The sequence below is a fragment of the Myxocyprinus asiaticus genome, chromosome 41 (assembly GCF_019703515.2).
Source record: "Myxocyprinus asiaticus isolate MX2 ecotype Aquarium Trade chromosome 41, UBuf_Myxa_2, whole genome shotgun sequence".
Classification (NCBI taxonomy): Eukaryota; Metazoa; Chordata; class Actinopteri; order Cypriniformes; family Catostomidae; genus Myxocyprinus; species Myxocyprinus asiaticus.
Window position 1 is genome coordinate 22,901,684 of NC_059384.1, and position 14,154 is coordinate 22,915,837.

General features: G+C 36.7%; 1 protein-coding gene across 2 annotated transcripts in view; it reads right to left on the minus strand.

Annotated features, from left to right (window-relative positions):
• LOC127431770 (vacuolar protein sorting-associated protein 41 homolog) overlaps window positions 1-10,259 on the minus strand; it is a 35,721-nt gene extending 25,462 nt beyond the window's left edge. Inside the window, exons 1-6 of one of the 2 annotated variants that reach the window (XM_051682310.1) lie at window positions 10,222-10,246; window positions 10,063-10,097; window positions 9,615-9,653; window positions 3,912-4,019; window positions 792-869; window positions 456-530 (exon numbers count right to left, since the gene is read on the minus strand). In XM_051682310.1, coding sequence (XP_051538270.1) covers window positions 456-530; window positions 792-869; window positions 3,912-4,019; window positions 9,615-9,653; window positions 10,063-10,083 — 321 coding nt within the window. In that variant the 5' untranslated portion in view covers window positions 10,084-10,097; window positions 10,222-10,246. Of the gene's footprint in view, window positions 1-455; window positions 531-791; window positions 870-3,911; window positions 4,020-9,614; window positions 9,654-10,062 lie in introns of both variants that reach the window. The other variant, XM_051682309.1, reaches the window with a different exon arrangement.
• Window positions 10,260-14,154: the final 3,895 nt, after the last annotated feature.

Here is a 14,154-nt window from a genome sequence, read left to right on the forward strand (position 1 = left end):
TCGAATGCATTCAGAACACTTGGAACATGTTGCACAAGTCATATGGACTACTTTATTGAAACTTTTGTGACCTTTTTTAAAGCTTTAAAGTGAGGCAATATCCACTGCCATTGTATTGTAAAGACAGACCGAGATATTCATAAAAAATTCCCTTTTTGTGTTCTGCATAAGAAAGCAAGTCATATGGGTTTGGAACGACATTAAGGTAAGTAATTTATAACAGAAATCTCATTATGGGTTAATTATTCCTTTAAATTATTTCAGACCAATTTGAACTGCAACTATCTTCACAAGCTGGTTGTAGCTAGTTTGTTTAATCTTACCTAGTCTGAACAATCATAAATTAGTCTAACCAATCATTTCCCTCTGAGTTTAAAAACAGATTAAGGGTTAGGGCTATTTTTGGTTCATAGTAATGTTGTTTCAGCATCTGAAAGTGACTATGGAATTCTTACCTTTCCATCCTCAGAGCAGATGCCAACATGTTCACCACTCTCATCTAAACTGATCTGATTTATCTTCACTGGACTCTAGGGGGTGGGAAACATTAGTAACATAGTAATAACTAGATTACAAATGTGTATAATAAACTATATAATAATCAGACCAAACAATTACAGTAAACAAAAATATGTAAGACATTATTGAACAAATATGTTCAGAAAGGGTTATGTTCCAATTTCAATAGTTTTGTAACAATTTAATTTGCTTCCTGCTTAAAACTAACATGGTTTAACAGTTCAAACACGGACAGGTGGATAACAACCACCCTGACATGACTTCAGACTTACAATTTCAAACTTCTGTGTAACATTTCCTTGGATATCCAGGAGGTAAACCTTTCCGAAGTGTGTCCCAAGAGCCAGGAACTGAAAGCAACAGGGAACACAAACATGCCAGACATGCAAGTCAAAACCAAGGGACATCCTGCACTTATATGGACTTAAAAGGTGTGGTGTAGGTATTAAAAACGAGCTTAACCAGGCATGGCTGTGAGGCTTCAGTGTTTGTGCGTGTATGTGAGAGAGTGTGTTTGTGTGTGTGTGTGTGTGTGTGTGTGTGTGTGTGTGTGTGTGTGTGTGTGTGTGGTTTCGCCGGTTTCCCTCGAGGGCAAAAAGTGTGAAATTGCTGGAGGACAGAAAAGCTTATTTATCAGAGCGCCCCAGTGTGAAATAGCGTTTTTTCCACGACATATCAAAACGCTTCAACATAATATATGCGGCACAGGTCACACGTCTCTACCCTCCACACCAGCTAAATACTCCGCCTGTCAGACTAATGCAATTACATTTCAGAGTTTAACGTAGGGAAACATTTGCTATTATCTGAATTCCCAATATTACCTCCAACCAATTAAACATTATGTTGTTAAAAGAACCAACTCCAAAATGCACTATATTAATTAAATCAAACTCTAGTTTTATAGTTTTCTGGTTTTTACAGTCTAGAACAAAAAATGAATTATACTGTACATTTATTTTATAAAGCAATTATGCACTGGCCTTTAATATGCTGAAGGCTGCTCACTCTAAAATACTCTGTGTGCTTCCATTTCTCTGTTCAACTGATTGTGAAAAATTGTTTGCAACCCATTTTTTCTGTAATGTGACATATTTGAGTGAAACAGTATATTCAACACGGAAAATGTTTTGAACGGGACTTTATTTTATCCATTGAGAATGGATTGGATCATGAAAAGTGGGTGAAGGGGGGAAGAGAGCTTGAAGATGTCAGCTGGAAAGCAATGCTATTTTAAAGGTGGAGAAAGTTATTATATATTTGATTAAACATTATACAGATGTGCAAACAAATTATTCATAATAAGACCATGGATATTTATTTAGGAAGTTAACAGGGCTGATGTTGATTTCATCTTGACTTTCAAGACACCTGAGTCATACAGAAGTAGATTTGGCTCTATCGCTCTGTTTTAGCAGCTCAGTCCAGATACCATCTGCAACTGAATTCAGTTTTAGAAAAACACCCTGACACACTATAAAACACACACAGAGCATGAGCTCTTCTTTGAAACTGAGTTTAGCCTGTGTCCAAACACACACACACACACACACACACACACACACACAGTGCAGACCTTTCCCTGTCGCGGCACACTGAGCTGGCCCATGCTTCACTGCAGTGTTTAATGAAATGCTTATATTTACAGGCACAGCCGAGCATGTCCAAAAGAAACCCCCGCAATCTCCCTGAATAAAATCAGCCAAAAATAAATAAATAAAAGGGGTGGACCCACCAGCCTCAGTGGGTCTTAAAGGGATTTATCAAAATGGAATTGCTGAAATGAAATTTGGATTCCTGGCACTTAAAATATGAGGTAAGGTTAGGGAGGTGGGCATGTGCTGGAGTGTGTGTGTGTGTATGTCTAGGTAGCACAATGTACATAGGAACGCATGTATAAAAGACTAAAGGGAAGAGACATAAAGAGACAGATGTAGATAGACAAAGTAAGTGAAGGTGAAAAAGTGAAAAAAGGGGGGAACTCTCATTGGAAATTCTGCTTTTTAACGTCTCCTCCTGCAAGCTAGCCTTTTTTTTTTTTTTTTTTTGGAGGGATGGAAGAGGGGAAAGGGGAAAGGGGAGGAGGAAGTCCCCAGGGAAAAGCATGAAGGGGGGATAAAAATCAATAGCGGTTAATAAAACATCAGGTGAGGAGACATAACTAGGTATGACTATTCCTCCACAGCGTCCGTGCATGAGTAAACCGGCTGCCATGACGATTAACCAGTCCATGTAGAATGTTCCACCAACAAAAATATCAAGCATGGGAAAAAACTGAAAGAGGACAGGCAAAAAAGACAGAAATCTAAAAGTAGAGGAAATGAAAAGGAAGCAGTGAAAGGTTAGTGGCCTGAGTGTTGGTGTGTGAGCACTTCTCTGAGAGAGGTATGGTGTGGAAGGGAGAGGTCAGAGTTGCATTTTTGATACTGTGCTAAAGTGCAAACAACACATCTATTTTTAACCAATCAGTAATGCATCTGCTTCCAACACAGGTAATATGAAACTGGTCCTCATTACATCTAAACATTTTGAAAAAATAATTTGCATTTGGAATTTGATTCAGACAAACACACACACACACACAAATGTTGGTACAGCTATAATTATGAGGATTCTCCATAGACATAATGATTTTTATACTGTACGAACTACAGATTCTATCCCCTAACCCTATCCCTACCCCTAAACCTAAACCTAACCCTCACAAAACAAATTCTGCATTTTTACATTTTCAATAAAACATCGTTTAGTATGTTTTTTAAGCAATTTGAATTATGGGGACACTAGAAATGTCCTCATAAACCACATGTATTGCATAATACCCTTGTAATTACTAGTTTGTAGCCTAAAAAAATGTCAAAATTTTGAAGTTGCAATTCCAGGATTTAAAGCTGATGTAATTCCTGCGACAACAGCACCACCGAACGGAATTGCAAAAATAAACACTTTTCAAAACAGCTTTCTGAATACACCCCTCGCCTGCAGTTGTTCAAACAGTCAGATAGTCTCACCCCCAACTCTTGCCATTGGTTAAGTAATGTTGTTGGGCCAGGTCTAAGTGAGTCACTCAAAACAAACACAGGAATTGTTATAGTGCCACAGACGCACAGTGTTTACAGTTTTTTTTTTTTTTTTTTTTTTTAGAAAACTAACCTATAAATGGCTTACTTATAGTTGTCTCTGCATATTAAGCTGGGATAGAAGAAAGTATTTTAACACTGAAAAAGTTACATACTCCAGGTTCAAGTTTATAGTAAAAATGAGTTTGATTTATTTTCTTTTTATATAAACCTTATGAAACACATTCAAACACCAACAAAATGTACATGATACCTCATGTCTCTTGTTTTTATTAAATGCATGCTAAAGAACTTAAGTAGAGTTCTGAGGACCTTGTCATGCACTGTCATGCAGCTGGCTGCATCCTTCTGCAAGATCTCTGTCACTCCATTGGTCAGGCGCTCATACTTCAGTTTAGGCTCCTCCTCCGTGTCCTCCTCCTGGTGAAACATACACACATAGACGCACACACCTCATTTGCATCTTCAATTCAACTTGTAGTCAAGAGTACCAGAGACTGAGGCTGATTCACTAATTTAAATAGCTACACACAGTAATAAAGTAAAACATTTTTTTTTTAATCAAATTAGCATTTTGTTGACTCTACAGTTAAACTACTGTGTCATAAAATACAGTCTTAAAAGAATAGTGATATCCTGTAGTAAGCATAAATGTGAACGGGATACTGTTTCATGCTGAATTTTAATGACTGGCATTACCTTTATCTTCTACACTAGAATCTCAATGTTAAAGCCATGATGTAGCGTTAGTGCAAATGTTTTCAACATGTTAGAACTATTGCGCTCACGTGAGTGATACAGGTTCAAGTCTCGGGACTGTGACATGTCCCATAACACTTTCTAATAAAAGAGGCAAAAAATAAAATACATTGCTAATTACAAAAATCTTATAGGGATATTGTAATACAATTAATTTGTATTTCTGTTTTTAGCATAAACCTTTCATTCAAAACAAGAACACTGCAATTATTCTGTTGCAAATAAGGTATTTAGATAAGATAAGGTACAAGGTAAGATCTCAAGGTATGGGTAGTGTTTCATTTTAGCAAACATTTTCTTTCTCATCACCAACAACTCCCTTGTCCATTTCCCGTTCTGTCCAGATGTGAAATTTCTAATGCCTGAGCATTTGTCATGGTCTACAAAACCATTACAGACAGGAATGGAGAAAGAGAGAGAGAGAGAGAGAGAGAGAGAGAGAGAGAGAGAGAAATCTTGACAAACTTTCTACAGTGGGGAGGGGTGGATAATATCACTCCTGTTTCATATCCCATAATTTCTTTCTTCTTGTTAGTGTTTGCCATCGCCATGCCGATGTGGTGGATGAGTGTTGTGCCATATTCCCTGCCGCTCCTAATTGGTGCCCTAGGGAGCAGGGGATGAAGGAAGTCTGTCTTTAATTGCCCCTTTTCTGGAGTGGTGTGACGATCCACACACTCCGTCTTTCGCTCATCCCTCATTCTCTTCCTCTGTCTAGTTACAAACTTTGCTGGGCTGCAACACAATACTGAAGCATCGGGTCTCAAACCCACAGATTAATGTCAAACCCTGCCAGCTTCCTTCCTTATTTCAATGCTTGACATCAGATTTAAAGGCTGTGACATGTTCCCTCCAGTTTTGATAGGTGCATTTTTTCAGGGTCTAAACAGACATTTTGTTGACTGTGAAGAATGGGAAGAATGCATAAATTTACAACAATCCTTTATATCAGGGCTTCTCATACCTTTCTTTTTGAACTGAGGACACCTTTTAAAACACCAAACTGATTGCGAAAACTCTTCCCCCCCGGCCCCAAGACAAAATACAACACAACAGAAAAAGCTATGCTTCTGTAGAAGCCACAATCAGCGCAAATCAGTTAAATTAAATTAAGTTAAAATTATGATTCAAATCATGCTTAACTTTCAAATTCCTGGCGAAGAACTACACTATCTACAATCCTAAAGTGAGATCCCCCAATAAGAGAAGTCGATATAACCATGGACACAGAATCATAGCCACTCCGATGAAGCATTGCAACTGAGGTAACTGGAATTTTCAGTGGACTTTCTGCCTTTCAGATAGTCGGGGGTCCACAGAATAGATGTGTGTGCTTTGGTCCATCAGAGAACTCATTTTCACACAGCATTCAACACATCCATGATAAGTGTTATGCTCAGGGGTAGGAAGAGAGAGATGCTCTACAATTATGAACTAAACAATCTGCAGCATATGGTGATTACAAAGGAAAGTACAATCATGCTCTCCAAAGTGTCTGGGTGCATTCTGAAACAGTTTGTGAAAAGGAGAAATTGCTCCACAGACTGAGATTTCATTTGTGAGGAGGGCAAGGTTGTTGTATCTTTCAGTCTGTTTTCATGTTGAGGAGGAGGACTAGAGTTGTTCAACGTCTACTTGACATTTCATTCTCTGTATTACTTAAAGACAAAGTCTAACCTTTTTTTCAGAAATCTTTTCTTAAATCTGCACCCAAGCAGATGACATTGTGATGACATTCATTTTGATCATCCTAGACTATGTTCATAGAGCCAAAATTTAGTGCTATATACAATGTAATATGACTTTGACAGATCTCAGTTTCACTACACAGTTGAAATGAGGGTGAACAGTATTAAACTAGTAAAGTTCTTTATGTTGATATTTGAACAATTAAAGCTGATTGGCACTGATGGTACACTGGGTATTTAACAGGCTATCATATTCCTATAAAAGTAGGCTACATATTACCCCTGGAGTCACAAGTTCGAATCCAGGGTGTGCTGAGTGACTCCAGCCAGGTCTCCTAAGCAACCAAATTGGCCCGGTTGCTAGGGAGGGTAGAGTCACATGGAGAACCTCCTTGTGGTCGCGATTAGGGGTTCTCGCTCTCAGTGGGGCACGTGGTAAGTTGTGCGTGGATCACGGAGAGTAGCATGAACCTCCACATGCTGTGAGTCTCCGCGGTGTCATGCACAGCGAGCCACGTGATAAGATGCGTGGATTGACGTTCTCAGAAGTGGAGGCAACTGAGACTTGTCCTCCGCCACCCGGATTGAGGTAAGTAGTGGGAATTGGGCATTCCAAATTGGGAGAAAAGTAGGCTACATATTAAATGATGACAGCACTAATCGCAAATGCTTTTCCTGTAAAACATGTTTTGCACATTTGTTTTCATGCATTGCAAACTTTTGGTTTTCTGTGATGTGTTGCATATTGTTGCAAATTAGTTTAAGTTATTCACCAAGGTAAAGTTATCAAACTGGCTAACATAGACAAGGTTCTGTTGAAATTGTGAGAATGACTTGTGATAGTCTTAGAAGCATCAGTAAGAATAGGTTGATAATTACAAAGCAATCAGTGATGTTGTGGCATTTTTTTTTCCAGCAAAAGTGTGTCTATAAACACTACTGCCATGCAGTTACATAAATAGCTGTATTGTTTCCAGCTATTATTGCAAATTAAAAACCCATTTTTTTATTATTATTATTTTGGTAAAAGAAACATTTAAGGGGAAAAGAATATTTTCGTAGAGATAATTTGCACAAGGTGTAAATAGCACCTTCCACACAGCGCAACTTTTAGCACTCCAATAGTCTGCTGGAAACACAGAAATTGTGTAACGATGTATCAGTGGTGTGGATGTGCCCTTTTTGTCCCATTCTTTCCACACCCCGTTTATCCCCTCTTAATATTTCCACCAATACTATTTAATAAATACAAATGAATGTTAAGGTTGATTTTCCTCGCAGTGATTTGGTCACGGTGAAGGCCAGGGAGATGAGATAAAGGGTTGATCTGTGTAAAATTAACCATTGTTTTACTATAGTAATATTGTAGTAACCATATTTTTTGGTGGAAGCCATAGTTTTAATGCATTTAACCACGGTGTTACAACAGTAATATGGTGTTAATATACTAACCATGTTTAATTTTGTGATTACTATGATTTTAATACAAAATACCATGGTGATATTATGGTAACTGTAGTAAAACCATGGTTATTTTTTGAAAGATAAGGTTAGGGTAAGGTCTAGGGGTAGGGGCTGGTGTAGGGCAGAGGTGTCAAACGTGCAGCCCGTGGCCCAAATGTGGCCCACAAAGGACTCCAATGTGGCCCGCGGGATGATTTGAGGGGAAAAAAAATACTTTCACTTTGATTTAGTCTATTACATTGGTATGATGATCTTTTTAAGCTACCGCAGTGCAGATATACATTTTAATTTGTTTTGCATGGATGTTATACAGTACCTTGCATCATCGGTGGAAATTATTTTAATTATACACAACATTCAGCACTCGTGGATTCACGCATTTCAGCGAATGCCCCTCATGTCTTCACAACAGTCCCATGACAACCCATCCCAACATGGACCGGTATAAGGATAAATATTAGAGGTAATAACTTTACAGTTATTTCCAGAATAATTATTTTGGTATAAAATAATTTGGGTTTGTCATTTAAAGAACAAAGAGTTTCTTTGCATTAATGTCTGATTTTAGAGGTTTTTTATTATTTAAGTTGAAGCAATCCAGCCCAGAGCAGTGAGTGGTTTTCTCTTTTCTTGTCAGTATTGTTGCTTGATTCGGTACTAATTGACATAATCTCAGTTAATGAAATAAATTCAATGCTCTCCCTTTTATATTAACCCAATCGTAATTAAAGCAGAATATACACTACTGGTCAAAAGTTTTGAAACACTTGACCAAAATGTTTCTCATGATCTTAAAAATCTTTTTATCTGAAGGCGTATGCTTAAATGTTTAAAATTAGTTTTGTAGACAAGAATATAATTGTGCCACCATTTTAATTTATTTCATTATAAAACTAAAATTTAATTAAAATAATAAAAATAAAAAAAACCTTTTTGAAATTGATGACTTGGACCAAATAATAAAGAAAAGCAGCCAATAAGTGCCCAACATAGATGGGAACTCCTTCAATACTGTTTAAAAAGCATCCCAGGGTGATACCTCAAGAAGTTGGTTGCGAAAATGTCAAGAGTACATGTCTGCAAATTCTAGGCAAAGGGTGACTACTTTGAAGATGCAAAAATATAACACAGGTTTTGATTTATTTTGGATTTTGTTTAGTCACAACATAATTCTCATAGTTCCATGTATGTTATTCCATAGTCTTGATGACTTTACTATTATTCTAAAATGTGAAGAAAAAAAAAATATATATAATAAAGAATGAGTAAATGTTTCAAAACTTTTGACCGGTAGTGTAGTTTATTCTGGACTTACGGTGTTTCCTGCTCTGCTGATCCGCTTTTATCCACCACTTCCAACATCACAACTAAAGACATTTTATTTTACCCAAGGTTTGATTTTGCAATCTGAATTGAATGATGCCATGAAATAACACCAAAATAGCACAGCACACCTTTCTATTGTGTTGTGTTTGCTGGCTGATGTGCTCAACAACAAACACTGAGTGACTGGTTTAGTTTGATAATTTAACAAGTAATGACTCTTATGAGCTGGTACTTTCAATTAATTTTTCCAAATGACTTGCGACACACACACACACACACACACACATATATATATATATATATATATATATATATATATATATATATATATATATATATATATATATATATATGCATGTATTAACATGCATGTATTAACAATTCATCCCCTCATACACTGACGCTTAGTCCAAAATGGCCCTCGACCTAAAATAAGTTTGACACCCCTGGTGTAGGGTGTCTGTGGGACTCTAAATAAACACAATAAACACACTGCAGTGATGCCCCTATACTCTATGTTAGTATTTAATTAGAGGTGCAAAAAGTATCTGCCATCAAACACTATTTGCACTTAGTGCAAATAGCCTCTGCACTTGTTTTTTTTTTTTTTTGTCTGACACTTATACAAATATATTGTTTAAAGTAAAATGTATTATTTTTTGGTGAGGAAAGTGAAAATATTGGCAGTGTAAGTAAAAATCTGAACTACTGTCCTGACTTTTACAGTCCCGATCTCAATGGCTTAAAATGTTCAATAGTTTGTAGTTCTTGAATTTACCTCTGATTCATCTGTTGACTCTTCGCTTGGTTTTCTGCCCTGGAAAATAAGACATATACAAGTTTTATTTATTATTATTATTTTCCCCATCTGATCTATCATCTTAAGTGCTCATAGACATTCAATATCGTGAAGTCAAAGTAAGAAAAAGCAATGAATTATTATTGCTACGCTTCTGTCAAACAGAAGAACGTGTGATAACAAAAAAAGTGCTACACCCATTATCAAAAACAGCCTGATATAAAGTACTCTTGATGCTGTCAGTAGCTGTCATCCTCACATTGGCAGTGATTTTGGCAAGTGCCTTGTCATACCATACTGTTAGCTTGCCAGCTTCAATAACTTGTCTTTATTTCGTTAAAATACTTTACAAAGACCATTCACATCTGAAATCTCGAATAGCCAACACGCATTAAAAATAAAATGTTTTCTTCATATAGAAACCTACCTGCTCCTCCACTTCCGCCATGATTCAAGGTCCAGCTGTGCAGAAATAAGGCAAATTTAGTCTTATTCTATGAAGCTATGGTGTATCGTCAGTATTAATAATTTTATATACACTCAAATAAGATGTTTTGCAGAATAAAACGTTTGTAAACCAGCACACTTATGCGCAGCGTTGGTGGGCGCTGAGTAAAATCACATGACAACAACAGGAAGTACTACACGAGCATCATGGGAAATGGAGTTTAAGGGTATACGAATGCATTTGACTACTACAAAGATTCAAAGTAAGCGAATAATTTTTTATTTGCATGAGTTTTTATTTGATTTCATTTTAGATCATTTTCATCCTTCCTAAATGTGAACTCTGTCATTTTTGTTTAAGTTCCGTTGGCCGATGAGGCAGTCGTCTTAAACTGACAGTCTGCTTGGAAATATCAGATCATCATCTCCATTGTAGAAATGCGCTTTTCGCCGTCAGCCGTGATTAATTGATCCCATGACACTTATTTCGTATAAGTGTTCGATAACAAGGGGCTACAGAGAAAGTGCAGAAGGCTATATGGTCATATAGTTTAAACATGTTGGAGGCCTTCTCAGTGTAAAAAGCATTTTATTAGGCATCTTCTAATCTCATGTCACTTGAGGTAAAACTTGTTAATGAAAAAAAAACATGACTGAATGCACCTTTAAACAAGATGTTGATGGCACATGTCCAAACGGCTGTACTGCAGTTGACCTGAAAGATTCACTGTATTAGTTCCACTTTCATCCTCTTTCTGTATTCTTAGTTAAGAAGAGGACCTGTGATGAGATGTAGTTTGACATTGTTACATTTGGAACAGACTGCTGCTGTAGACAGATATGGGACAGGATCATTTGAGACAGGCTGTCAATGTGTCTCATATGTTTATGCTGTTAGTGGCTGGCAGGGCAAGCTTTGCTCTTGCCATATTTATTCAGGTAATGAGTTACTCAGGTTCTCACTTGAACTCAGGACCTGGCTCCTTCACTTAACTCAGTTCACTTAAATTTGAGGCTTACTCAGCAATTATAAAAATTTGTTGGACAAAGAATGCAAATTAACTTATGCACATCAAATATCCCCAAAATAGTATTTTATTGAATGCATATGTCAATAATATCAAATGAGATCGATGCCAACACAGTATTAATAACAAAGGATAGAAACAGCTTAAAGGGCAAAAAGTGGAATAGATATTTATCACACCTTGCAGATTTCAAATAAATACCAGTGAGCTGTTTCCTTATTTTGTGACCTATAGCCTAGAAATCACTGAATGATTGAAATTCACAAATATGTTATAATTTTGTCATCCCATTTACCAGTGCATTATCTGTAATCCCTTTTACAGTAAAAGCTCTTTAAATAGTTGAACATCTTCAGCAGACAGAGGCAGAGGGTCATTGCATCTGCGTCACATGTGCAGGTTAACTTCCTAATAATTGATGAGAAATGACCCAACGTGCCTCTGCTTATTGCCTTATTGGCTCAAGCCTATAACACTTCAGGCTGTTTTAAATTATTCACTGATAATGTCCCATCTATTTTTTTTTTTTTTTTTTTTTTTTTGTTACTGCATGGTTTGTACACATCTGATATTTCTGAACAGCTCTGAACAGGGTTATATTTGTTCATTCTGACCATAAATGGGTCATGCTAAAGAGATTTTTCTTATTTATAATATATTTATAAAATATGAAATGGTTGAGGAAACAATATATCAATCAACAGAATAGTCACATGGTTATTCATAATAGTTTTAAATTAAATAAATGCATGAAAAAAATATTTTTCTATATTATTTTAAAAAAAAAAGTACTTTCAAATTTCAGCATAATAATGTGATTTAGTGAGGTACTGTATAACGTATCATATCGTACAGAAAAAATAATTAATTAATAAAAAAGTAACTTTAAATAAAAAAATATTTCTTAGCATAAAATAATAATAATAATAATAATAATACATTATAAAAAAAATAAAGCTCTTATTTATACAGTATACTTTTTATACTATTTTATAAAATTATGTAGTTTACTGAATTATGTTGTGACTAAAAAAATCCAAAATAAATCAAAACTGTGTTATATTTTAGCATCTTCAAAGTGGCCACACTTTGCCTAGATTTTGCAGAAATGTACTCTTTGCATTTTCTCAACCAGCTTCTTGAGATATCATCCTGGGATGCTTTTTAAACGGTATTGAAGGAGTTCCCATCTATATGCTGGGCACTTATTGGCTGCATTTCTTTATTGTTCGGCCCAAGTAATCAATTTCAAAAACGTTTTTTTTTATTTTTTATTTTATTTATAAAATTTTAGTTTTGCAATTAAATAAATTAATTTGTTGGCACAATTATATTTTTGTCTACAAAACTAATTTCAAACATTTAAGCATATGCCTTCAGATCAAAATATTTTTAAGATCATGAAAAACATTTCAGTCAAGTGTTTCAAAACTTTTGAACGGTAGTGTGTATATGTTATTGGTATCATTGTTTGGCATACATTCAGTTTTACATTGAAATTTGAAATAAAATGACCCTAAAATGAGAAATTGTGATTAAGAGTGAAACCAGGCTGTCCTGAACATTACAACTTTTGTATGTGACCTATAGCATGATGCGTGGCCCATCTCCTCCTGTATTACTGCACTCTCTCTCCTGAGAAAAAAAAAACTCTCTTCCCCAAGTTGAGAGTGAGAGAGCGTTGAGTCGTTCGCCTAAGGACATGACCTTTAAGTTCCATTAGGTGCAGAGGTCATTGCAGCATCTCATCTGAAACACACACACACACACACACACACACACACACACACACACACTCCTATCTTAGCCCCCCTCACCCCTTTCAGCTTCCTTAACCTGCTTTCGACACATCACCATCACAGCACATTATTTATTCACACTGTATTTCTATTGCTGAAGGGCTAATTTTGAACAGTCTTTTCAGTGACTTGATTCCTACAGATGATTATTGCTAATGTTTTGCTGCACAAAGGACTAGTCAAGCAGGAAAACCATCAAACTGAATGAAATAATAATGCTATGCAATTATGGTATGTGTTTTTAAGCATGTTTTTTTTTTTTTTTTTTTTTCTGTGTAGAGGTGTTTTCAGAGAAGACAAAGAAAAGGGGTTGTCTTTTTTTAATCCTCTATGTCAGTGGTTCTCAACTGGTCTTGCTTCAGGACCAAATTTTACATTTGACATCAAATGCAAACCCAACACAACAGCAAAATTGTTTGTCAAACATAAATAAAAATGGTCCTTGAAATCAAATTGTAATTTATTACAGTAATACCACCATTGCAAATAACATGCAAAATTATTAGCAAGATATATAGACTAAATATAAAAAGAAAAAAAAATTGGGGGTTCACATTGTGGTCGACACAAACGTCATGGTTACTTTCATAACTTCTGTTCCCTGATGGAGGGAACGAGACGTTGTGTCAATGTAGTGACATTAGGGGTCACTCTTGGGAGCCCCAAACACCTCTGCTTTTTTAAAAAAAGGCCAATGAGAATTGGCGAGTGGAATTTGCATGCCACTTCCCCGGGTATAAAAGGAGCTGGTATGCAACCATTCATTCAGGTTTTGTGCTGAGAGCCGAGACCAGGTCCCGGCCATTTCAGTGGGTAGTTCAGCATTGTGGCAAGAGGGACACAACGTCTCGTTCCCTCCATCAGGGAACAGAGGTTACAAAAGTAACCATGACGTTCCCTATCTGTCACTCACTCGACGTTGTATCAATGTAGTGACACTAGGGGTCCCTATAAAAAACGCCACAACTATCTGAACTGTGTTACGTGAACTGGCGGTGTGTGACGGGCAGACCACTGTGTGCCTCGTTGCCAGCGCACCAGGCCATCACGTAACCTCCCCCAACACTCTTATGAGCGTCGAACGGTCCTTCAGGAACAAGTCGACTGCCCAACGATAGGGACAGGCTAGCCCATCCAAGGCTTCTTTTCCTCTCTTTTCTCCCCAAAAAGAGTGGAATTTGTTAACCGACCGGGAGCCATAAGTGTCTGCGTCGAGGGGGTGTTCCTCCCAAGGGGAAGACACCG